The sequence below is a fragment of the Macaca thibetana genome, chromosome 7, assembly GCF_024542745.1.
Source record: "Macaca thibetana thibetana isolate TM-01 chromosome 7, ASM2454274v1, whole genome shotgun sequence".
Taxonomy (NCBI): Eukaryota; Metazoa; Chordata; class Mammalia; order Primates; family Cercopithecidae; genus Macaca; species Macaca thibetana.
In genome coordinates this window covers 115,299,108-115,325,929 of record NC_065584.1, presented here as the reverse complement: position 1 = coordinate 115,325,929, position 26,822 = coordinate 115,299,108, and the positions used below count along the sequence as shown (strand labels likewise).

Genomic DNA, 26,822 nt, shown 5'->3' with positions numbered 1-26,822 from the left:
TTATTTGCTTGTTTTTTGAGATGGAGTTTTGCTCTGTCACCCAGGCTGAGGGCAGAGGCACGATCTCAGCTCACTGCAACCTCTGGCTCCCAGGTTCAAGCAATTCTGCTGCCTCAGCCTCCCGAGTAGCTGAGATTACAAGCCTGCAGCATCACATCCTTTTTTGTATTTTTAGTAGAGATAGGGTTTCACCATGTTGGCCAGGCTTGTCTCGAACTCCTGACCTCAGGTGATCCACCCACCTTAGTCTTCCAAAGTGCTGGGATTACTGGAGTGAGCCACTGTGCCTGGCCTCTTTGTTATGTTTAAAAGTATGTTTTAAGAATAAATTTTTTTTGCAAAGCTTTTATTTTAATTAATTGTTTTAATTAACAAATGACAAATTGTATCTATGGTATACATGATGCGTAAATATATGTATACATTGTGGAACGATGAAATCAAGCTAATTAACATATCCATCACCTCACATACTTATCATTTTTATTATGAGAACATTTAAAATCTACTCTTTTAGCAATTTTCAAGTGCACTATACGTTATCATTAATTTTAGGCACTATGTTGTACAATAGGTCTCCAGAATTTATTCTTCTTAACTGAAACTTTGTACTTTTTAATCAAAATCTCCCAATCACTCACATCCTCGCTTCTGATAACCACCATTATATTCTCATACAGCTTTTATTTTTTGCATGCAATAATAGAAAATATAGATAGAAGAATTTTGACTAGTAATATATAGCAAATCAGACCTAAGATTGATTTACTGTGTTGGAATTTGAGATGGAGTCTCACTCTGTCCCCCAGGCTGGAGTGCAGTGGCCGGATCTCAGCTTACCGCAAGCACCGCCTCCCAGGTTCACACCATTCTCCTGCCTCAGCCTCCCAAGTAGCTGGGACTACAGGTGCCCACCACCACGCCTGGCTAATTTTTTGTATTTTTAGTAGAGATGGGGTTTCACTGTGTTAGCCAGGATGGTCTTGATCTCCTGACCTCGTGATCCGCTGGCCTCGGCCTCCCAAAGTGCTGGGATTACAGGCATGAGCCACCGCACCCGGCCACTGTGTTGGAATTCTTATGTCCTCCCAACACAAGTTTTCTACTATATGAAGAATTCTAGATAGACTATAGATTCACAGGCACATAGTTTCTTGAGTGCTTCAACTATTAAAAGAAGACTTCAGAGACCTTATATCCCACTGTAGGGAGACAGAGAAGGACTTTTGGCTCCAGGTTGCAGCCTGAGCACGTGTTTGCTGTCTTCCCTCCCTCCCCAAAAACTATTTAAATGACAGCAGAGGACTATAAAAAAGAAAAATCTATTTCAGGGAGAAGAGGTGGGCCAGAAAGTTTTTAACAAATTTCTGGAAGCGTTGAAGGACCAGTTAAAACTATGGAGAGGAAGTCAAAGCCCAAAATGTGCAATGTGGAGGTTGCCATTGAGGTGAGATCAGATTTTCCAAGATACAAAGAAGAGGGCAGGTGGTGGGCAGAAGGCATGGTGACTGGAAGATGGCCTACAGAGCAGGAGGCCACTCATCCCCTCCCAGACTCCAGGCTGCCACTGTGGTGGGTACAGAGCAAGCAACTGCATTCCTGGGCTTCACTCCTAGGAAACACTGGGAGGATGTCTGCTAAAGAACAGGGAGGCCCAGAGCCCATCGGCCCCTCCAGTCCGCACTCAGCAAAGCAGGGAGGTTCAGGTGACACTCTCCTTCCTAAGCAGGGAATTCCTGGGCAGTCCTCCCAGGGAGGAGAAAAACCTCTTGGCAAAATGGGTTTCCATACTAATTAAGCAGTTCTATCCCTCGTTCTGTAGTGTGATGAACAGCCAAGGATCTAGAGCATTTGAGAAAATCAACAGCATAACAGAAAAACCCAAAATGAACAAAAAGAACAGCTGACCAGGGAGAAAATAGAGATAATCTAGGGAACAGAAGAGAACTTCGAAAAGTCTCATTCATATCCTTACATGCTGCATCTGTGAGATGAAAATAGGCTAATAAGAAAATAAAATTGTTAAGAAAATAACAGCTACAAGCTTGTTGAAGTCGTTGAAGTGAGAAATGATGATGCTTTGAACTAGGATGGTAATGGGAGAGCTAGGGAAAAGTAAACATATATAAGTAATACTGAAAAGATTAAATGGCAGGATTAGGTGACAGATTAGATTTGAGAAGCAAGCCTGGAAGTCAAAATCATTCATAGGTTTCTGGCTTGGGCAATGGGAACTTGTCAAGAGAGGAAGGAGGAGTATACAGTGCATTTCCTCATTTAACAAAATGGGAATCTGAAGTGGACAAAACAAGTAGATGGTTCCACGTACTCTTTACCATCATAAAGGTGACCAATCTAAGAATTAAACAGGACTGGATGCAGTGGCTCACGCCTGTAATCACTTTGGGAGGCCAAGGCGGGTGGATCACTTGAGGTCAGGAGTTTGAGACCAGCCTGGCCAACATGATGAAACCCTGTCTCCACTAACAATGCAAAAAGGTTTAGCTGGGCATGGTGGGTGCCTGTAGTCCCAGATACTTGGGAGGCTGAGGCAGGAGAATCACTTGAACCCAGGATGTGGAGGCTGTAGTGAACTGAGATCACACCACTGCACTCCATCCTGGGCGACAGAGTGAGACTCCATTTCAAAAAAAAAAAATAGAATTAAATAGGCAACTATCAAATCCAGGAGGAACAGGGGCAGTGGAAGCAGAGTGAGCAATCCATTTCCTTCTATTACCAAGTGGAGAACTGATGGATCCACCTACACGTGATCAATCAATAAAGAGTGGTAAAACATGTTATGGCAATGTGTGGAGGCAACTTTCAGGAGACCTAAACACAGAGGCAGTTAAATGCTTTGGGAGGCAATTAAATGCTTTGGGAGACCTAAACACAGAGGCAGTTAAATGCTTTGGGAGACCTAAACACAGAGGCAGTTAAATAAAATGCATTTACGCAGCAATATGCCAGGGATGTTTTGAGAAATGGTTTTGCATTTTTCTTTTTTATGTTTTAGAGATGGGATCTCACTCTCTCACCCAGGCTGCAGTGCAGTTGTGCAGTCATAGATCACTGTAACCTCAAATTCCTAGGCTCAGGCAATCCTCCTGCCTCAGCCTCCAAAGTAGCTGGGAGTACAGGCATGCACTCCCATGCCTGGCTAATTTTTTTTATTTTTTGTAGAGATGGGGTCTCACTATGTTGACCAGGTTGGACTTGAACTCCTGGCCTCGAGCATTCCTCCTGAATTGGCCTCCCAAAGTGCTGGAATTACAGGTGTGAGCCACCGTGCCTGGCCAAGAAATGTGATTTTTAAAACCAATATAAATCCTCTAGATATTCCTACTACCTTTCATAAGCAGCAGAGCCCTTTTTGCAAACACAAATTTATCCTGACTCCTAACCTATAAAATGGATCAAAGAAGCTGCTTTGACTGAAGGAGGAGTAGGCCTGGAGTCCTTTATCATGCAGACTTACGTGTGTTCACACACACACACACATGCTCATCCCTATGTCATGCACACACATTAGTACTCCTCAACACCTCACACACACTGCTCATCCCATATCACACACACACAATACCCTCCCAATGACACCCACATGCACACATATACACTATACCACGCATGCCCACACACATTACTCACCTACACATAATCATACCACATACAGGCACACCACATATCACATGCACACAGACACCCTATACACACGCACACATACACACACACACACAGAGTTCTCTAGGCCTCCAGGGTTTCATGGAACATAGTTTGAAAAATCATTGCCCTGGATGGAAGCATTGCGTTTAATTTTAATAAGCTATTTTATTTCTTCTTCTTTTTCTTTAAAAAGGTAAAAACCCACTTTCACCAGCAACAATAAAATATTTGATGATTAATTTCTTCAGGAGTACTGGTTTGAATGTGGAATTGGTGCCAGTAGCTCTTACTTCTTGTTGGTTCTTTAAAGTTAAACAGTAACATCTTCTAATGATCCTAATAGATTACATATCCTGTCATCAGAAACCCCACATCATTTCCTGAGTTCCATGTCACAAGGGAAAACATACTCATGTGTCACTTGTACAAAGTCATGATCAATGATATGAATGGAAAAAAACAGTTTCACCGGCCAGTGGGGCCCGAAGACAAAGATCTGGCTTCGTGCTATGTCCACGCGATTCCAAGCCAGTGCCAAGCTCAGCTGATCTGGAGCAGATGCATTTGTTCCTGGAAAGGCAAAAAACCGGAATGATTTTTCACTCCTCACCTGACTGCCAGGGTTTGGCAGGTGCTGGGTGGTGAGCACAGGCTTCCCCTGGGCTGCTGGCCTAGAACTAAGCATTGCTGCCTTTGCTCTCGCCCTGAATAGACCACAAAGGCACCAAGCTGAAAGAGCTTCCCGGGAGGAAGGTGGAGGCAGCCTCTTCCCATGCCAGCTGTGCATGGTCTTCTTGGGAGGGACAGAAGAGGAACCTAATGACTTGGGGCCCCTGGAGATGATCTCCAGGAAGGCTGGAACCCTGGGACTGCCAGGCAGCCAGCCTGACAGTGACCCCTCCTCTCTTTCTGTCCTCCCTGCCCCCTCATGGCACCGGGATAACCGAGAGGCAGGGAGGAAGTGTGCATTGCAGAGCAGACTCCCCCGGCCATGAAAGCCGGCCTGAAGCCTGTCATTAGAGCCGAGACGGGGAAATTGGACAGAACACTGTGGAATGTAGTGATTGCAAAGGAATCCATCTCATGTTTACACTCTAGGAGCTGAAGCCCTCAGTGAACCAGCTACAAATAGAAACGGTTCTGACCTCGGCCCATGATGGGTCCAGGAGCACCCACAGACCTCCGCCCCACAGAAACCTGTAGCCAGCCTCGTCATTCTGCCGTGGCTTCACGCTGAGACCGCTCAAGCAGCCTGGCTGGCTCAGGGTCTATCACCAGCAGACATAATCCACGGGAGGCCGGGAGGGAAGGATTGCCAGCCAGGCCAACATCAAAGGGACAGGAGTCACCATTTCCCGAGAGCTCACCTTTCAGCAGGGCAGTTAAAATTGCCATCTCGATGTCCTGCTGGCCCTCAGAACCCATTCTGAACACAGTGACCTGAAAATGTGAAAAGACCGAGTTAAAGCCAAGTTGAAAACAAGAGGGAGACATGGGGTGTTGTTACAAAATGACCACAGAGACTGACGCATAATAAAATGATCCTGACACTAAACAGTTCCAAATCAAGTGCTGTTGATTTCTTTTCTTTTTTTTTTTTTTTTGAGATGGAGTTTCGCTCTTGTTGCCCAGGCTGGAGTGCAATGGCGCAATCTTGGGTCACTGCAAACTCCACCTCCCGGGTTCAAGCGATTCTCCTACCTCAGCCTCCTGAGTAGCTGGGATTACAGGTGCACGCCACCATGCCTGGCTAATTTTCTTGGTATTTTTAGTAGAGATGGGGTTTCGCCATGTTGGCCAGGCTGATCTCAAACTCCTGACCTCAGGAGATCTGCCTGCCTCAGCCTCCCAAAGTGCTGGGATTACAGGTGTGAGCCACCGTGCCCAGCTGATTTCCGGAAGTTGCAGCATTGCTCTAGGGTGCCTGCCTGCATACTGATTGTATTATTTTCCCCATCCGTTCTGGCACCCTCGAGAGGAGGGAGCTGCACTCCAAACTCTCAGTCGCCATCGGAGATGCACTAATCAGACAGGAGATATTTGTAGGAAATGTGTGGCTTAGAATTTTGGAGTCCCTCTTCTGTGCACGACAAGAGGGCCTATTCTTTGTAAATGCAACGGAAGAGGGAAGGAATGGGAAATAAAATAACACAACTTTGCAAACATGCCTGACAGGGTGGTATGTGGCCCTTTTCCTCAAGACTATGAATCTGAGTAATCTTATGAGCCTCGAAGGATGTTGTGTGATGTCACGCCCCACTTGCTAAGGTTCGAAAGCACTAGGGGCCCTCCCCTGTATGGGCTTTTTTAGCTTCTGTCATGTGGACACAGCCGCCAATTTGGTATGCATTTGTACTGTCTCTCGGAAAAGGCCGGACTAAAATACGAACAAGCCTGTCATGCACACATGGGCAGAATTAGAAAAGGAAACATAATTCTCTCCACAGAGCTTGTTTGGAAATAAATTCAAGACACTTACGAGTTCTTTCTTCTTCATGCACTCCATTATAATTGCCAACAGCTGATGTGATTGTGCCTTATTGTAATTAAATGTTTTCTGAATGGTAACTAGAAGTTGCTCCCTGAGGGACTCATTTATTATTCTGTTCAAAGAAAATGCAAGAGAACAAAACAAGGCAAGTTAAATCTCTATATGAATGCGTCAGACATCTGTCTGTCTTTGATTTGAGACTTTGCTGTGGGAGGATATCCTGACACAGGAGACAAAAAGTGACCGTCGTCAAACACCGTATTCTCACTTGTCTTAAATTCCAGCTTTGTTGCAAACTTTCTAAGGGAAAATGAAGTTGGAAATGAGGGAGAGAGAATTCCACCAGGAACACCCTGCCTCTGACGGTTCCCCTGGATGCTGACCTCAGGAAATGGGAGAGGAGATCTAGCAAATCTTCCTGATTTAAACATGTTTGGAATGTCTACGCAGATCACTTTAGATTTGCTCCTTGGCCCAACAAAGAGGCAGTTACGAACCCGCCCTTCCTCGCGCGTCAGAAATCCTACCCGCCTTCTTCACAGTACTTGTGCGCAAAGGACAGGATGTCCGAGGCGCGTCCGCTGCCATCACAAATCACCACGGGGACAGGAGGCTCTTCTCGCAGGTATTCCAAGACGATGGACACCACGTTAGGGCCCCCCTCCACCACGAGGCCCACAAGGGGCACGCCCTGCCCCAGTCCTGCAACACAAACCACATTCACCGGTACCACCTGTGCCCTGCATTGTCTGCACGGTCGTTTTAACTCCTGAAGTATAGGGAAGAGTAAAAACATTACGACTCGGGGGTGCTCCATCTGGCTGGAAGGAACTCAGGGACATGACAGCAATTTTCTTTGTCTTTTCTTTGTTCTTTGTTCTTTTTCTGTTTTTTTGTTTGTTTGTTTGTTTGTTTGTTTGTTTGTTTTGAGACAGAATCTCACTCTGTCCTCCAAGCTGGAGTGCAGTGGCATGATCATGGCTCTCTGCAGCCTCAACCTCTCACAGCTCAGTCAATCCTCCCACCTCAGCCTCCTGAGTAGCTGGGACTACAGGCACATGCCACCACACCTGGCTAATTTTTGTATTTTTGGTAGAGATGAAGTCTCACCATGTTGCCCAGGCTGGTCTCAAACACCTGAGCTCAAGTGATCCACCTGCCTCAGCCTTCCAAATTGCTAGAATTACAGGTGTGAGCCACTGCGCCCAGCCCGATTTTCATTCTTGCATTCTGTCACATATGATGGCCTCACTGGGAAAACCAGGACCTCAAAATCTGAAACTTTCTGACTCCCATATGGCTAAACTCCTGAATAACCCACTCACCCGATGTTCGGGCTACCTCAAGGTGACCACTGAGAAATATTGGAAGATATTCCTTGCTGGAAAAATACCTCCCTGGCTGTCCTAGCCCATGGTCTGAAATTTCTACCCTGATGGCTGTCCCTGAAGAATGAGATGATGAAAGGGGACCAGCCAGGGAAATTGCAGTTCAATTCCTGGCCTCTCCTTTATGACATCTCACCAAATCACCAAGAGCCTTAGACAGCCATTTGTAAAAGGTGAACAATCACAGTGCCTCCTTTACCTCCTGCAGGTGTAAAAATATCAGTACGTGTGTTTGGCTGCCAAATAATTTTGTAAATGTTATAGCATACAAATGCGGTACACTGTTCTTGTTGACGTTTCCATCTTCAGTGGCTGGAATAAAGCGCTGATCTTGGACGCAGCCACATGGACCACTAGTAGCCCATCAGTTAATGACCTATTCCCAGAGTCCTCCCTCTGTCTCTATCAGTTAACAGGACTCTTCAAGAACACAGTGGGCAATGACTAACTTTTGGTGGCAGAGTCTGCGGGGATGGCTCTGGGAAGCAGGAGGTGGCAGGAAGATTCCAGGAAGCTGGGATTCTGGAATGAGAAGGAAATGGGAGTGGAGGCACACTTGCCTACTTCCCAATTTTACACCACACTAGCCATGACAGACCACACTCTGAGCCTGTTTCACCAGCTGTCCATTAGTTGTGGTGGGAATTAGTTGATCAACATTAACTAAAGGCAAGTGGAAGTGTCGTTGGTCTCAGCTCTGAAGGGCTTCAGATAAAATCTGCCAGCATTTGTTATGAGAAGATTGGAGAATTTCAAATGAGTCATTTCAGAGTCTCTAATTTGCTTCCATGAGGCGTTTCTACAGTCAGGGACTCTTACATATGTTGAATGGCTCTGCTGTGTCCATCAGAGTAATTACGGTTAAGTTCATTTCAGCAGACATGCATTGAGGGTCTGCTTTGTGCCAAGCCCTGACCAGGAGATATTTGGAAAAATGAACTAAGATATCCTAGACTCTGCCTTTGAGATTTCCAACCCAAGCAAGGCTCAGTATTCTCAATCTTTAGGAATATGGTGGCCAAATCACCTTATTTTCGAGCAACAGAGTGGAACAGGTTCTTCTTGGCTTAGGCTGGGGTCCTCGAAGCTCTGTGGGAAGTGACAACTGAGCACCCCTTTGCTGTCCCTGCCCTGCTCAGAGCCCTAGGCGAAGGATGACAAAGGGAAGCCCACAAGTCACATGGCCAGTGAAGTGGGGTGTTGTAAAAACTTACAAGTCCAGAAAAATTAGAGATGTGAGAACAAAAAAAATTTAGTCATCAACCAATGTATTCATCAAGATCTGACTCTTGGAAGTCTACAACTTTTCCTAGTAGGCCATCCCCGTTCTACCCACTCTGCAGTATCACAGTCCCATACATGATGCTTCCCAATGACCATTCGCCAGGACTAGATGGTCTCCCACAAAAATCTTGCCAGTAATGGGAAAAACAAACTACTCTTTCAGATCGTTTAACAATTGACGTTAAGAATTGCCGGAGTATAAACATGCTCCAAGAGATTATACCAGTTATTGTAATTCTAACCAGTTGTTATCATTGTTTCATCTGGTTGAGGTTTGTGTCTTTCTCTCTAGTTCGACCTCAGCTTTCGTCTGACAGTGACAGCTCCCGCTCAGGACCAGCAAGGATGATGCCCCTTCAGGAGCAGACGGCTCCTGCAGCCCTCTCCAGATATGTCCCCACCTAGCCATCTTAGTCTACATGAGAGGCCCAGAGTTACAGAGATATTTAATGATCACATAATACTTATCAGCAAATAGAAGGAATCATACTAAATCTTTGAGAAATTGTTTTCCTGTTCAAACATTTAAAAAATAACAACTAATTACAGGGAACAAGAACCACTGGGCAACAGGGTGGGCAAGGCCATCACCATGGCAAGCACTGAGGGTTGTTTTGTGCTAACTCATGAACCTGGGGCAAAGCATCCCCACGTAGCCCAGTGTATGTGATTTGGTAGGTGGCTAAGGTAAGGCATCTAGGTGAGTCATTTTCTGTTGACCTAACAAGAAGCAAGGTTAATCTTCTAATCCCCTTGGGCAATCTCCTTCTCAGCCTTGTTTCCTCTGTGATGGCATCAGCCCAGGAGGAGTGCATGCCTTTGCCAGCACTTACTTGTGTTGATCTTCTGCAGGGAGATGTGTTTTTCCAGCAGCCTTCGCAGCTTCACCTCGGCGCCATACTTGCCCAGGGTGCCATTGTCAGCCAGGATGAAGTGGGTGTGGGAGTTGTTGAGCACAGAGAGCTTACTTAGAGGGTTGGACATGGTCTGGTACACTCTTGTTACCTGACAAAGGGCACAGCGCAAATCAGACCTGCAGGACTTGGATGTTAAGACAAACAAGGGAAGCAAGCACAATACATATGTGTGGAGTGACTGCACTGAAACCTATTCTTACCTCTCTACCCTGCCTGTTGAAGGTTTTATTTTTGCCAATTGTTACATTAAAATAGAAAGAAAGTTAATTGTTTTAGATAATGACAACCTAGCAATTGCACTTCTGGCATTTATCATAGAGAAATAAAACCTATGTTAACCTCAAATCCTGCACAGAAATGTTTATGGCTATTTCACTTGTAACAGCCAAACTGTTCTTCAACAGACAAATGATTAAAGAAACTGGTGCATCCATACCATGGGATGCCATCCAGCAGCAAAAAGGAATGAAGACCGATACATATGGCAACCTGGACGCATGTTCAGAGAACTGTGTGGAGTGAAAAAAAAAAAGCCAGTCCCCAAAGGTTACATTACTGTATGATCCCATTTACTGAACCTTCTTGAAATGGGGGTGGGGGGGTGGGCAGATTAGTGGTTTCCAGGGGTTAAAGAAGAGGTGGGGGTAGGAAGAAATGAGGTATATACATATGAAAGGGCAACAGGAGGGATCCTCGTGTTGATGGAAACATTCTGCACCTTGACCGTATCAATGACAGTGTCTGGGTTGTGATCTTGCATTATGGTTTTGCAAGATGTTACCACTGGAAAAATGGGAAAGGCCGCAAGGGAGCTCTCTTATTATTCTTACAACTGCATCTGAATCTATAGTTACCTCAAAATCAATCATTAATTTTAAACAATTGCCAACATTCGCAGAGAAAACACTTACATCCTTTCCAACCAGGTCTTCCTTATTCTCCACGATGCCCCATGGAGCAATTCCTATAGCACAAACCCGGCCTCTGGACTTGGAGGAGTGGTCTTTCAAGGCATCCCCTACGTGGCTGATGACACCTGTGAGCAGCCATCAGTCATGTTTTAGGCTCTTCAGCTTCCCAGCATATTATCATTCATGAAATTTAGGGACACTTGCCCTCAGTCCCTACATTCCCTAGAGATCAGGGGTGAGACACACTCATCTTTATCATTAAAACAAAGTACACTGAAAGTCTGAGCTCATGATAACTAGCAGTCTTGCATTAGCTCTAGAAATGGGAAAACAAAAACAGAAACCAAAGCAACTGTGCAGGGATTTCCTTTACAGATGTCTAAGGCCTGAAGTTGGAAATAACCGGAGTCTTTTTGGCATTCCTTGGCTCCCTTCCGTGAAAATTGAGAGCCAGACTCCCTGGTATATTCCTTAATGTCTTGGTGCCTCAGTTTCCTTTCCTGTAACAGGAAACGGATTGTCAAGAGGTCTAATGAAGATGATGCTTGTATAGGGCTCAGTTCAAGGAACATTGCATGTCATGGGTGACCCAGAGATGTTCACCATTATGACAATCATTATTAGGCCGGGCGCGGTGGCTCAAGCCTGTAATCCCAGCACTTTGGGAGGCCGAGACGGGCGGATCACGAGGTCAGGAGATCGAGACCATCCTGGCTAACACGGTGAAACCCCGTCTCTACTAAAAATACAAAAAAATAAGCCGGGCGAGGTGGTGGGTGCCTGTAGTCCCAGCTGCTCGGGAGGCTGAGGCAGGAGAATTGTGCGAACCCGGGAGGCGGAGCTTGCAGTGAGCGGAGATCTGGCCACTGCACTCCAGCCTGGGCGACAGAATGAGACTCCATCTCAAAAAAACAAACAAACAAACAAACAAAGACAATCATTATTGTACTTGCTTTTATTTTTTTGTTTTAAAGAGTCATACCAAAGTAAAAACCACAAGCTACGGAATAAAGACTTCACTTTTCTCATAAATATGATCAGGATGCAATATGTTTTGTTGTCCTTAGTTATTAAGAAGCTCTTTGGGGACCCAATGAGTTCTGGGTGGTACATTGACTATCGGGAGGGAAAGGGCCTGCTCTTACCTGTGCTGACTCCCCCGGTGAAGATCCAGGCCCCGGTGGTCATGGCAGCCTTGATCAGACCTTTCCCAAAGACTTGTTTCAGCTTGGGCTGCATCTCAAAGTTCTGGAGGCCTCCATGCACAGATATTAAGAGCTTGGGGAGTTCCAACTGCCAATCTTTCACCATGAGGTGGAGTAGTGAGTCTGGCTTGGTGTCATAGGATACACGGATATACTGTGAAAGAGTGTGTGGCACTCAGCCTCTGTTCTTGGTTTTGCTTCTCGTGTCAAAGGGGAGTGAGGCTATTGCTCTTGTCCAAGCAAGAACTGCCTGGCTTGTTTCTCCCTCAGGGCCCTGGAGCCCTCTGTGTGAGTCTGTGGCCAAGTGACTGAAGGGAACTTTGGAGAGGATTGTCAGGTTTAGCAAATGCAAATAAAAGATGCCTGGTGCTATGGTCTGAATGTTTGTATTCCCCTAAAATTCACGTGGAAACCTAATTTCCAATGCAATAGTGTTAAGAGGTGGGATGTTAGAAGGTGATTAGGTCACGAGCATAGATCCCTCATGAGTGGGACCAGTGTCCTTATAAAAGAGGACTCAGGGCCGGGCATGGTGGCTCACGCCTGTAATCCCAGCACTCTGGGAAGCCGAGGCAGGTGGATCACTTGAGGTCAGGGGTTCAAGACCAGCCTGACCAACATGTTGAAACCCCATCTTTACTAAAAAAATACAAAATTAGCCAGGTGTGGTGGTGCACACCTGTAATCCTAGCTACTTCGGAAGCTGAGGCAGGAGAATCACTTGAACCCGGGAGGCAGATGTTGCAGTGAGCCAAGATTGCACATTGCACTCCAGCCTGGGCAACAAGATTGAAACTCCATCTCAAAAAAAAAAAAAAAAAGAGGACTCAGAGAACTTATTCTCTGCTTCTGCCATGTGAGGACACAGCAAGAAGGTGCCAGCTATGAAGCAGAGGATGGACCCTCACCAGACACCAAATCTGCTGGCACCTTGATCTTGGGCCTCCCAGACTCTAGAAATGTGAGCAATAAATTTCTGCTGTTTATAAATTACCCAGCCTAAGGCAATTTGTTATAGCAGCCAAACAGACTCAGACACCCAGTTAAATTTGAATTTTAGAGGAACAATGAAAAATGTTTCAGTACAACATTTTTATTAAATGCAATAAATCATGCAATATTTGGGACATACTTGTACTGAAAATTTATCCATGATATGTCTGCAATTCAAATATAGCTGGGTGTCCTGTATTTTATCTGGCAATCCTAACCTTGGAGGAATAGGTTCCAAAGCTGGCTTAGCTAGAACAGTGGCCCAAGAAGTTGGATGAGGATGTTGTTGAGTAAATGGGACAGGCGATCATGGGCCCACATGTGAACCTGACCTTCTGTTCGAAGTGAGGAGGAGGTTAATAATGCTCAGATGCCTTGTCTTCTATGAACTGCTTCTTTGTGTCTGGGCTAATATGTAGGGAGCCAGTTCAGAAGACTGTATATTGCAGCATTTGGAACGCAACTAAATTTTATTTTAACGATGATGTTGGGCCAGTGAAATAAAATGAAATTGCAAAAAGGTTGTGACTGGGCATGTAGGAGTGTAATTCAGAGTGAGCTAGAATGGATCACAGAGCTGAAGCCTCCCCCACTCTGGCAGGGCTCACTGGAAGGGCAGAGGGCACTCCCTGTTTACATGCAAATGTGAGGGACCTTGATCCTTCTCGGGCCAGCTGAGTGCAGGCCCAGGGAAGCTGTGGACAGACCTCAGAGGAAAATATTTCCAAAGACTCTCAACACATCTAAGGGGGCTGCAGGTCCACAGTTATTAGAAAAAGGAATTTGTCTTTCATTACTGAAGATGGAGCAATGGAGTGTGTTTGCAGGGTTGGGCCAGAGCCTGGTTTGTGGATTCAGAGGTTCGGTGTGGATTTACGGGACACTAGATGTTCTTTACAATGGTGTCCAGTTTCCAAGCCTCATGGCTAAAAGCCATATGCACAGATAAATCTCTTGGTTTTTCAACGAAATATCTAGGAAGATTGAGCCACAGCTATGAAGGAGACCAGGTATCTGCAGTTTGGGACTGGGAGACTGGCCGCCAATGAAAGCTGTGATCCTAGTGGCACCATGTCTGAATGCCTTTCTCACCATGGCTTTATTGGAGTATCCGCCACCCTGGAATTCAAGAACTCCATAGGAATCTGTTGGGTAGCTCTGGGTGTGCTTGGCAACAGACCATTTCTCAGGCTGAGTCTCCACCTGTTTGTTTTCCTCTTCATTTTTGCTGGGTGTTGCACTTGGCAGAGGGGGGATATGCTGGTTGGTGAACTGGCCACAGCAACACCTGAAAACAAAGGCAGAGCAGGGTCTTTCTACAACAATCTCCCCCTTTCCCCTTCATTAGCAAAGATGAATTAACCTCAACAGGTGAGTTGGGCCCAAACAGGAGCCTACTAACACTTCAGTAAGCCAGCTTTATTAGGGACAGAAATGCCCCATCTGATGGCCTTTTCCAGATAATCAGTGCACATCTCTTTATATGCCAGTTGATTTTAGACACATTGGATAGCTGCTCTTTCTTTCTGAAAATATTTTAACTTTTTGATGTCTTGATAACATCAGTATAAACATCAAGTACTGAACATTCTGTGACAAAGTATAGACATGCCCTCTGAACACAGAGTTGACCTTCCAGATTTTTCTTTCTCTTGTCGTTCAGGTTGGAGTGTAGTGGCGCTATCATCGCGCACTGCAGCCTGGACCTCCCCAAGCTCAGGTGATCCTCTCACCTCAGCCTCCCAAGTAGCTGGGACCACAGGCATGCACCACCATGCTCAGCTAGTTTTTGTATTTTTAGTAGAGACAGATTTTGCCATGTTGCCCAGGCTGGTCTCAAACTCAAGCAATCCGCCTGCTTTGGCCTCCCAAAGTTCTAAAATTACTTACTTAGGTGTCAGCCAAATTTTTCCATATTGTTGAATTGTTCTGTTCCTTAGTAAAACATTTCTCCACCCAAGTAATGCTAAAAGGCTATTTCAAAAGTGACCAATATGTCTTTTTCTGCCCTGGACAGATGGCCCATTGGGCCATAACCTGCCCCAACATCAGGGATCTTCTAGTTCTACAGCATCTCTCCCAAAACCCAGCCAACCTCTCACGGCCTCCCTGAACTCTGGCTTTCTAGTCTTCTCTGAACATGTTCCCTGGCTTTGTGCCAGCTTCTTTTCCTAGTGTGCCTAGAATTTCATCTGTTACTCTATCAATTTTGGCTGCCACTGTTTTGAGTGGACTGGACCCACCAAAAACTTGAAAACATTAGAAAGAACTGCAGTACCCTGGAGTGATGTCTTGGGGGAGATGGAATCCAGGAAAGGCATGGAGGACAGGTCTGTTCCTGGACCCACCAGGAGCCTGCGTGGGCAGCCGTGCACCCTAGCAAATGGGGTGGGAGAGCTGGGGGTGGAAGAACTGAGAATGGAGTCGGCTTGGGGACTAGAGAGGATATCTTTACTAGGCTAGATGTGTGAGTGTGTGCACGTGTGTAACACACATGTGCAGGGCCCTTGCCAGGAGGCCTTCTGTGCTCCCATGGGGCCAGCCTTGGGGCTTCCTCCCTGCCTTGTCTTTCCTTTTTGTTTTCCTTTTTCTTTTCCCTCACCATTTCCCTCATTCTCTCCCTCCCACCCTCCTTCTGATGGACTTACATCTTCCCTCCCTCCCTCCCTCTTTTTCTTTCTCTTTCTCTTTTTTCCTTTTACTGAGATATAATTCATATAATCCATAATCAACACATTTCAAGTATATGATTCAGGACGGGCGTAGTGGCTCACACCTGTAATCCCAATACTTTCAGAGGCCGTGGCACATGGATCACTTGAGATGAGGAGTTCGAGACTAGCCTGGTCAACATTGTGAAACCCAGTCTCAACCATAAACACAAAAATTAGCTGGGTGTGGTGGTGCACGTCTGTAATCCCAGCTACTTGGGAGGCTGAGGCAGAAGAATTGTTTGAATCCCGGAGGCGGAGCTTGCAATGAGCTGGGATCGTGGCACTGCACTCCAGCCTGGGTGACAGAGTGAGACTCCATCTCAAAAAAAAAAAAAAGCATATATATATATGTGTGTGTGTGTGTGTGTATATATGTGTGTGTGTGTATATATATGTGTGTGTATATATATAGAGAGAGAGATTAAATGGTTTTTAGTATTGACAGATATGTGTAATCATCATCACAGTTAATTTTCGAACATTTTCATCACCTCAAAAAGAAACTTGGCATGGCATACTTTAAGTTATCTTCCTTCTCACCACCATCTATCTACCTGTGCACCCCTCCCCAAGCCATAAGCAACCACAAGTCTACTTTTTATCTCTGTGAATTTCCATGTTCTAGACACTTCATATGAAGGCAGTCCTCTAATATGTGGTCTTTGGAGACCAGCTTCTTAGCATGTTTTCAAGGTTCATCCATATTGTATCATGTGTCGGTACTTCACTCCCTTTTATAGCTGAATAATATTCTCATGTATAAACAGATGAACATTTTGTTCATCTATTTATCATTTAATGGACATTTGGGCTATTTGCACTCTTCGGCTGTTATGAATAATGCTGCTATGAATATTTACGTTAACAAGTTTTTGAGTGGATAAATGTTTTCATTTTTCTTGGGTATACACTAGGAATGGGATTGCTGGGTCATATGGTTACTCTATGTTTAGTCTTCTGAAGAACCACCAAACTATTCTCCAAGGTGGCCGTATCATTGTACATTTCCACCAGCAGTGTCTGAGGGTTCTGATTTCTCCATATCCTCTCCCACACACTCTCTTACCTTTTCATCCTAGTCTTCTGACTGATTGTGAAGCAGTATATCATCGTGGTTTTGATTTGCATTTCCCTGAAGAATAAGGACATCGAGTATCTTTTCATGTGCTTGTTGACTATTTGTATATCTTCTTTGGAGAGATGTCTATCCATTTCCTTTGCCCATTTAAAAAACTTGGGTTATTTATCTTTTTTTAATTATTGAATTGTAGGATCTCTTTCTGTATTCTGGATACAAGTCCCTTATCAGATACATAATTTGCAAATATTTTCTCCCATTCTGTGGGTTGTCTTTCCACTTTCTTGATAGCATCCCTTGAAGCACAAAGTGTTGAATTTTGGTAAAGCCAATTTTTTGTTTTTGTTTTTGTTGTCCATGTTTTTGGTGTCATACCTCAGAATCATTTGCCAAATCCCAGGTCATGATTTACCCTTACATTTTCTTCTAAGAGTTTTATAGTTTTAGCTCTGACATTTAGGTGTTTGGTCCATTTTGAGTTAACTTTTATAGAGAGCATGAGGTAAGGGTCCAAGTCTATTCTTTTGCATGTGGCTGTCCAGTTATTCCAGCACCATTTGCTGAAGAGACAACTACTATTTCCCCTTTGAAAGTACTTTTCACCCTTGCCAAAAATCAATTTGCCATAGGTGTATGGGTTTATTTCTGGACTGTCAATTCTGTTCCATTTGTCTATCTGTCTGTCCTATGCCAGTATTATTGTCCTTTTATTACTGTAGCTTTGTACTAAGTTTTCAAATCAGAAAATGTGAGTCCTCCTATTATTCTTTTTGATGCAGTTATATATAAATTATGTTGTCAGTTTCATTTCCATATAGTTCATTGCAAGTGTATAGAAATACACTTGATTTTTGTGTATTGATCTTATATGCCACAACCTTGCTGAATTCATTTATTAGTTCTAATATTTTTTTGGTGGATTCCTTACGATTTTTCTATGTGTAAGATTATGTCATCTGCAAACAGAGAGTTTTACTTCTCTCTTTCCAATCTCGATACTTTTTCTTCCTTTCTTTATCTTACTTAATTGCTTTGGCTTGTACTTCCATTAAAATGTTGAATAGAAGTAGTGAGAGAGGACATCCTTACCTTGTTCCTAATCTTAGGAGGAAAGCATTCAATCTTTCACCATTAAGCCTGATGTTAACTGTGGATTCTTCATAGCTGTTCTTTATCGGGTTGAGGAAGTTCCCTTCTATTCCTGGTTTTCTGAGTGATTTTTTATAAAGAGTGTTGAGTTTTATCCAAGTCTTTTGCTGTGCCTATTGAGAAGATCATGTGATTTTTGTTTCTACCATATTGATATGCTATATTACATTAATTATTTTTCTAATGCAAACCAACTTCACATTCCTGGGATAAATCCTGCTTGGTCATGGTGTATCATTATTTTTATATGTTGCTGGATTTGGTTTGATAGTTATTTTGTTCAGAATTTCTGCATCTATATTCATAAGATATATTGATCTATAGTTTTCTATCTTGTAATGTCTTTGTCTAGTTTGGTTTCTGGGTAGTACTGGCCTCATTAAATGAGTTGGGGAATGTTGCCTTCTCCGCTACTTTCTTGAAGAGTTTGTGAAGAACTGGTGTTAACTCTTCCTTAAATGTTTTTTAGAATTTACCAAAGAAGCCATGTGGGCCTGGGCTTTTCTTTGGGCAGTTTTTTAAATTACTAATCCTATCTCTTTACTCCTTATAGCTCTGTTCAGATTGTACACTTTTCCTTGAGTCAGTTTTGGCAGTTTGTATATTTCTCGGAATTTTCCCATTTCATCTAAGTTATCTAATTCGTTTGCGTGTAAGTCATAGTATTCTTTTATACTCATTTCTATAAAGTTGGTGGTAATGTCCCCTCTTTCATTTCTGATTCTAGTCATTTGAGTCTTATCTTTCTCTTCTTTTATGACTCTAGCTAAAGATACGTTAGTTTTGTTGAGCTTTTTAAAGAAGAGCTTTTAATTTCATTGAACTGCTCTACTTTTCTATTCTCTTTTCCATTAATTTCCACTTTAATCATTATTCCCTTCCCTCTACTTGTTTTAAGTTTAGTTTATTCTTCTTTTTCCAGTGTCTTATAGTAGAAAGTTATGTTATTTATTAAAGATCTTTCTTAATATAGGTATTTACAGGTATAAATTTCCCTGTCCGCACTACTTTACCTGCATTCCCACGTTTTGGTTTGTTATGTCTTCATTTTCATTTATCTAAAAGTATTTTCTAATCTACCTTTTGACATTTTCTTTAACCCAGTGGTGATTTGGTAGTGTGCTAATTTTCACATATTTATGAGTTTCCAATTTTTTTCCTCCTATTGATTTCTTATTTCTAAATTTATTTCATTGTGGTTGGAGGACATATTTTGTATTATTTTTATCCTTTTAGGTATATTGAGGCTTTTTAATGGACTAACACATGGTCTATTCTGGAGAATGTTCCCTATGCACTTGAGAAGAATGTGTTTTCTATTGTTATTGGGTGGCGTGCTCTATAGATATCTGTTAAGCCTAATTGGTTTATGATGTTGTTCAAGCTTTCTATTCCCTTGTTGGTCTTCTGTTTAGGTGATCTATCCATTATTGAAAGTGGGGTATTGAAGTCTCCAACTGTCATCTTGAATTGTCTCCTTCTTCCTTTCTTTATGTCAGTTTTGCTTGATGCATTTTGGTGCTGTTTTAGGTACCTATATGTTTATATTTGTTATAATTTCCTGATGGATTGTCCCATTTATCATTATAAAATGTCCTCAATATCTCTAGTTACCTTTTCTTGCTTTAAAGTATGTTTTGTCTGAAGCCAGTATGGCCACTCTCACTTCCTGTGGTTGCTGCTTACATGAGTGGGGCGCGGGTAGAAGAAGGGAGCCTCTGTCTCTCAACTGCATTCATCCAGGACTCAGCCTCAGCAACAGGTGGGAGGGGACAGGATGAGAAATGCTGAAATCCTGCTCCTCCCTGGAAGAAAGCCCCCTGACTGGGAGCTGGTGGGGAGGGAGCTCTGTGTTCTTGGCTGCAGCAGTCTGGAGCAGAGTCTCCATCTTGCTGAGCTGGGCAGGGGGAGGGAAGAAACTCTCGGTTCAGATCCCACAGACTCTAGCCTTTCTTACTGAATTTTTGCTGGCTTTCTCTAAAGATATTTATTTACTTGCCGTTTGTCTTTGGGATCATTTCCAAGGGTTTAAATGGTTGGTTTTTTCATCCTTTTTTTTTAAATCCATGCTGGGGACTGCATGGAATGCATCAAGAAGGCTTGTATATGAGCCCAGAAGCACCTTTTGCCCTCTATTGCCTGGATATCTGGCTTCATGGAGGAGTGCAGTGCTGGCACGGAGAGTTCCCGGGATGGCCTATGTGCCATTGAAATAAGAAGGGACATGTGGATGCAACAAAGGGGAGATTTTTGTGACCGTTGGCATTGTTTCATAATGGCATTTTTTACCTCGGGGGGCAATCACTGGGGTTTAAACCGGGAGGAGAATCTGCAGGGTGGTGTGGGTCAAGGGGCAGCTTGGGGATGTGGAGGGACTGTGACTGCCTGTGTGAAACAAATTTGAACCAGGTGATCTCGAAGAGTGTGTACTTCTGTGTCATGATTCTCTCTGCATGCATTTCATATTGGATGAATATATGGATAAATTGTTCTTCTTCCCCCAGACTCAGTCTCACAGCTTTTGCCCTTAGAGATGAGACATTTTAGCTAAATTAATCTCTGCTTGCATGACTTTACAAGGCCTCTGTTCAGCTTATAACAGATGCATTTTCATGTCAGTGAATAAAATTGTTTGGGGTTTTGTGCACAAGCCAAATGCTTTAATAAAGTTATGGCTAGTTCATTCAATCGCTCAGATCTTTCCTGTGATGAAAATTTCTTTTTATCTAAATACATTATGAAACTCTATTGAAGAGGCCTGGAAAATATCCTGGAACCCTGTTGAAAGCCCTCAACTCCTTGATCTTGCTGAGACTAAGAGGAATGATGTAGGCCCATTTGGCTATGAGAGTTTTGCATTAGGGTGAGTGGCGGAAGGAAACTCTTTTCTGAAGCTATTTGCATGTTAATGGAGTAACAAGGAGCCCGAGTGACTCCCTAGTTAGTGACTCCCATGGGGAATGGATTCTGGCCACACCTTTGGACTCCTCTTTCTGCCTCCTACAAACACGAAAACAGTGGTAGACAAGCACTGGTTTGGATAATGTCTTAATCGTGGCTTCCAATTTACCTGTTAGGGTCTTTTGTGCTAGGAATTACAAGGATACATTCCCGTTTGCAAAAGGTTTTCTCTATCCAAGATTTCTGACCCTGGAAGAGAGAGGGAAGTGGATATTAGACCAATATATTCCCAAGCCATCGTCAGAGTTCATTCTTATACTTTTATAAAACAATATGTCTGCCCACAACATCTGAATAGTCATCTGCAATAATGGTGGATGCAAATCTTTAAGGATCTTAGCACTAGTACCTTTTAAGAGAAATGGCTTGCAAGTAGTATTTAATGGTTCTCATTTTGCACCTTAATTCATCCCTATCCACCTATTGAAGATATTTTTTGTGCACGGCTCTGTGGTGGGAGCTGTGGGGATTTCCGAGGAGAAAAACTGCAGTGCAAGTGTTGTTCACCGTCTGGAAATGGCACGATAGGGGTGCAGCTCAGGGAGGCCACCTGCAGCAGAGGGAGGTGGGAGGGAAATCCCCTGTGGAGGCCCCGCTGGTGCTGGATGCTCAGCAGTTCCTGCTGGCTTTATCCCACATGGCCTCTTGTTCTCAGTCACCAGGGACATCTCACACAGAGGCTGGGCACGGGGAAGTGAACTGGCCTGCATCTGAAGGGCCCCACTGGGTCTGCCTCCCAGGGTTTGTGGAGTCAGTTGGCGGACAGAGCTGGGGAGAGCCGTTCCTGCAGGCGGGAGGTAGGTGCAGGCAGGCTGTGGGGCAAGGATGGGTTCATGGGAGGCAGGGAGAGAGCCAGCACCCTTTGCTGGATCTCCATGAGGCCTGGCTCAGTGCATATTTGTGCTATTTGTGAATGTATGATGTGTGTGTGTGTGCTATGTTTGTGTATGTGTCTGATGGATGTGTGTTGTATGAGTGCAGAGTGTATCGTGATGCATGTGTGTATGTGTGATGAGTCTGAGTGGGTGTGTGTGCATGCATGTGTGGTGTGTGTGTTTGTGATGTGTGTGTGGTGTTATGTGTGTGGTATGTGTGCACTGTAGTGTGTTGTGTGCATGACTATGACCTGTGTAGTGTGGCATGTGCATGACTATGTATGACCTGTGTAGTGTGTGTGTGTCTGGGAACTTGTGGGGTGCTTGCAGGCAGGGGGAAGTGGAGTGCTTAGCATGTGACAATCCTGAGGCAGATCTTAGAGAAACCATGGCTGGTTGAACCTCGTGTTCTTGGCCACTTTCCCACAACCGCCATGCGGAGTGCCCCATGTGCCTGTGACCAGGGTGGGACTGAGTTATCTGTGGGGTGAGGCTAGGAGCTGGCCTCCTGGATGTCCGCATTTACCCAGGCAGCAGTGCTGCTCTGGGAGGTCTCTTGTCTCTGGGGAGGTCACCTCTGCAGAGGTCTGCAGTGACAACCGCATGTCACAGAGGCCCTCCGCAGAGGGGTCATGCCGATGTCCCATTTGTTACTCTAGGAGAGCCCCTGTGTGGATTAGGGCCTGCAAGTACCCCCAAACTGAGCCTTTCTGGGGAGATCTAAGTCGGCTTGTTACTTGGCTTTTTGAATAATAGAAATGATGATAATTCAAACCTTCCTCAGAAGCCTTCAAAAAGCAACACACTTTTCTCTGTAAATAATTTAATGACTGTTTAAAAACAACATCGCTGGCCTCAGATGTTGGTGCTTTTGTGCTAACGCAAGGGAGGCAGGCAGTGTGGGCTCAGGGGAGAAAGAAAGCACAGAGCGGGGACCTCTGAAGCCTTGCCCTGCCCTTCTGTTTTGCATTTTTCCCTTCTGTTTCACACTTCTCCAGTGCAAGACAGCGAAGCCCAGCACGTGCTGCCTGGAAAGAAACCGTCTTCCCCTTTGCATCTCATGCCTTACTTCCCAGAGAAGCTGGAAAGTCCTTGTTTTTCATAACATAGTGGTTGCAGTATTTGGACTATATGACAACTAAAGACAAGAACTCTAAACAAAGATTGAACTCCCATGAGTAGGTTATTTTTTCTGGAACATAAGATAGCAATTCTGAAGCTGTTTTTTGTGTCCTCTAGGACTGAACAAATAAATTAATATATTGTAGATGATCAGAGCTGGGTTTCTCACTGCTGGAGAAAGGAGTTACAAATATGGAAAGTGGGGAAGATCACAATGAACCCTATAGCACTGAGGTAAAATTAAAGTTATCAGTGTGAACTCATGATTTATAATATATAGAGACAGGTATAAAAACAGATATAAATGTATGTGTGGTCCCTCTCTATGCATACACACATATGTGTAGATATAACATATTGTATTAATTAACTATGGATTAACAAAACAGATTGCCCCAAATCTTAGTGGCTTAGAACAACAAACATGTATTATCTCCCAGCTTCTATGGACCAGGACTTGAATGTGGCTTAGCTGGGTGCTTCTGACTCTGGTCTCTCACAAGGATTTGACTGAGCTGTGGGTGGGGCTGTGATCTTAAGAGAAGAAATGAAACCCAGTAGGATCCATTTCCAGGCTCACACTCATGTGGTTGTTGGCCCCAGGCCTCCCTTAACTCCTTGCCAGGGGAAACTCTCTCCAGGGCAGCTCACGAAGGGGCAGCTGAGCACCCTCTGAGTGCGCAAGTGAAAGAGGGTGTGCAAAACAGAAGCCGGGTCTCTTTATAACCTGGTGTCCAAAGTGACAGCCCATGGCTTTTGCCATAGCCCATTCATTAGCATTGAGTCACTCAGTCCATCCCACACTCAAGGGACAGGGTTACACAAAGCATGCATATCAGCAGTCAGGGACCTTGGGGCCATATGTCTACACACATATGCACATACGCATGCATGTCTGTGTGTTTACACACTCATACATTCCCCGGCTCCCTGAATGGGCTTCACAATAACACCTCAATAGCAATGAGCACACCTGTGCTCCAATACTGGTTTCTAAATACCATTCTCCACTAAAAGGAATCCAGGGCTGGGACGGGGAAGTATAAGAAGAGCCTGGAACATCTTACTGTACCAGCAAGTGGGAAACTTTACTTTAGACATGGGAACATGCCAAAAGAACACAGTAGCTGCTTGAAGGGGCTCCCAGTGGCTTTCTCTGGGATTTCTTGAGCATGAAAATAAACGACTACAATGAAGAATTATAACCTTTAGACTTAAATAAAGACCCATGAGTCCACACTGATATAAATACATATGTAAATAAACGCACAGGGGAGGGGGAAAGCTCTTTCTTCCAGTGAAAAGTCCCTATTAAATGTGGAAGGAATGATGGAATCAGAAAATCACCATTTGGCAACCATCAAGAATCTTTGATGAATGCTAAAAGTAGTGGGTAAAAAGTTTGAAGAGTAACAACATATCTACATAATCTCAAAGTATCTCCAGTGGATACTTATTAATTACAAAGGAGAAATTAGTAACTAGACAGTGGAGAATTCTGGGGAGAACCACCTAAAACAAAGTGCACATCGCCTGTCATGGAACAAATATTTATCCTGAGGCTCTGGATAAAACTTACCAAGAGGAACAAAAGTGCCCAAAGTGCATCATCTGAACCTGATCTGGGGGAAGGATCATCAGACAGCCCGAGCTGAGGGCCATCCTATGAAATAACCCACCTGCGTTCCTCAAAAACGCCAAGGCCACGAAAGACAAGGAAGAACTGAGGAAAGATTTCAGAGGCTGGACACAAGATCTGGCACAGTCCTTCCCTAGCCCCCAGGCCCCGCCCTCAAGTCCGCCCCCATCATCCTCGACCCCGCCCCACACTCCGCCCCCTGTTCCCTCTCACGGCCCCGCCCTCTCAGCCCTGCCCTCCAGGGCCCGCCCCCAGCCCTGTTCCCTCTCACTGCCCCGCCCCTCTCCCCGCCCCCTATTCCCTCTCAAGGCCCCGCTCCTCGCTCCCTCCCTGCTCACTCCCACGGCCACGCCCCCGCAGCCCAGCCTTCCAGGCCCCGCCCCCAGCCCTGTTCCCTCTCATGGCCCCACCCCTCGTCCTTTCCCACACTTTCCCTGGCAGCCCCTCTCACCGCCCTAGCGTAAGAAACCAGTGCTGGGGCGCTGCCCAGGAAACCTGTGCCAGCACAGCATGGGGAATCAGAAACTAAAGCCCAGGCTCTGAGCTCTTAGGCTCAGGCCCCTCGTCGTGAAAGGAGGAAACGCAGCCTGCCCCACAGGACTTAATGCCACCGGCGGATGACAGAGCAACAACGTGCCCCTCACTTGCTTTTGTGGCTAAGTCTGTTCCATCACTAGGGGTGTTTAGATGCCTCCTTCAAGGCAAGGCAGGGCCCCTGGTCTCCTCCCTATCATGCCAGTGAAGGGCATCGGCCTTGCAATTTGTCCCCAGATTCCGAAAAGGAGGGCTTTTCATAGTGCCGAGCGCCAGCCCTTGCTGTGGCTCGGCACCAGGGCAAGTGCAGCTGGCACCAGGGCAAGTGCAGCTGGCGCCAAGGCCCGTGCCAGGCTCAATCCACTCACTTCCCTCTGCTTCAACTGGAAATTCGTCTTTTCCTAATAAAAACGCTAGCATGTGACTAACGTACTTTCTCGGGGGGTGGGTAGGGTGGAAGTGCTTTACTTAGGTATTAACCATTCGTTTTTAAAAAGTTGATGCAAGGAAATAGCCTCAGTCCAGCCCTGCAAGTTACTGCTGAGTCCTCAGAAATCTTCTAGAACCTATGAGGAGAAACAAGAGGAGTAAGAGCCACTTTGCCTGCAGCCTCTTTCTTGGGAAGCAAGATGAACAAATCCAGCCCTCTCTTTGTTCCAGTCTCTGCTCCACTGTGGCCTCTTCACCAGGGCTCCCTGACTTCCCATCTACCCCAAACCCTGCGCCCTGTTTTCCATAAACCTTCTCCCCCACCTTCTCCCTCTCCCCTCCTCCCCAACCTGGCACCAAAGCCACAGAGGCAGCAGCCCCCTTCAGTTCTCTGCTGGATCCCCTGTGCCTCCAGGAGTGCCTGGCGAGAGCTCAACATCTCCTAATGACTCAGTGGTTTACTCAATCTCCCGGTGGAGCAGCGCCACCTGCTCAGCCCTTGGTAATGCCACCTACAGCAGCAGAGCCCTGCAGCCTGCACTTGCCAGCAGGGCAAACACGAAGTAAGCCAGGTTACCCCAGGAGAGGCACTGCTAACCCAGGGAGGAGCCCGGTCTCCCAAATCTGCTCAGACTTAGTGTGCAGGTGAAAGGCAATGGGTGGAGGCCCCTCAGTCAAACTTTCCTCCTTCCCCTCCTGCCACACTCTGAGGCTGAACAATGCCAAGGTCATAACAAACGGCTGAACCCGCCCTGACTCCTTACAGATTGGTCACGCAAGTTTCAATGCAACGATAACCCCATTGCAGGGGAGACCCTGCAGGAGCCACCACCTGTGCTTGTGAAATTGAAGGAGAGAGCAAGGCTTCCTGTGGTTTGTTCACAAACCCTTCAGAACCGCCCCACGCCCATTAGGTGAGATACTGCCCACTCGTGCTAAATAATCCAGTCCATCAGAAATGGTTATTTTGAAAGCCTCTGTGCTGGATGAGGATGATAGGAGCGCTGGCGCTGGAGATAGAAATCCCACTGAGATTTTAAAAGCGCTCGTCCCCGCTGGGAAGTCTGCATACACTGGCTGAGTGAAGGGACAGTGGAGGTCGTCCTGGAGGCGGACTGCTGGCACTGCCACCATGCCCCCAACCCCTCTGAGCTGTGATTTTCTCATCTCTGAAACAGAAATGGCTTTGAGTGGTTTTGAGCCTTAGCTGGGAGCATATCTGTACAGTATCTGGGAGGTACTAGATTTAAATGCAATCCTGGTCATTATCAAATATGACTGCCCTGCTGAGGACCCAGCGATTTTTCATCTGTAGCCAGGACCACGTGTCCATGAAGGGCCACAGGGAGGCTGCGGGAAGAAAGTCCAAGAGGAGCAGGCTAAAGGGCAATGGGAAATATTCTGCCAGTTCTGTACTTATTTATTTTTTAAAGAAAGAAATATCTGCTACAAACATGGCCAAG

General features: G+C 45.2%; 1 protein-coding gene across 1 annotated transcript in view; it reads right to left on the bottom strand.

Moving 5' to 3' along the window:
- The window catches only part of TRPM1 (transient receptor potential cation channel subfamily M member 1), a 76,224-nt gene extending 51,807 nt beyond the window's left edge, over positions 1-24,417 (bottom strand). The window contains exons 1-10 of the mRNA XM_050796075.1: positions 24,337-24,417; positions 20,870-20,949; positions 13,951-14,146; positions 11,806-12,019; positions 10,661-10,785; positions 9,666-9,837; positions 6,688-6,862; positions 6,149-6,272; positions 5,037-5,109; positions 4,139-4,239 (exon numbers count right to left, since the gene is read on the bottom strand). Coding sequence (XP_050652032.1) covers positions 4,139-4,239; positions 5,037-5,109; positions 6,149-6,272; positions 6,688-6,862; positions 9,666-9,837; positions 10,661-10,785; positions 11,806-12,019; positions 13,951-13,953 — 987 coding nt within the window. The 5' untranslated portion in view covers positions 13,954-14,146; positions 20,870-20,949; positions 24,337-24,417. The remainder of the gene's footprint in view (positions 1-4,138; positions 4,240-5,036; positions 5,110-6,148; positions 6,273-6,687; positions 6,863-9,665; positions 9,838-10,660; positions 10,786-11,805; positions 12,020-13,950; positions 14,147-20,869; positions 20,950-24,336) is intronic.
- Between the last annotated feature and the right edge of the window lie 2,405 nt (positions 24,418-26,822).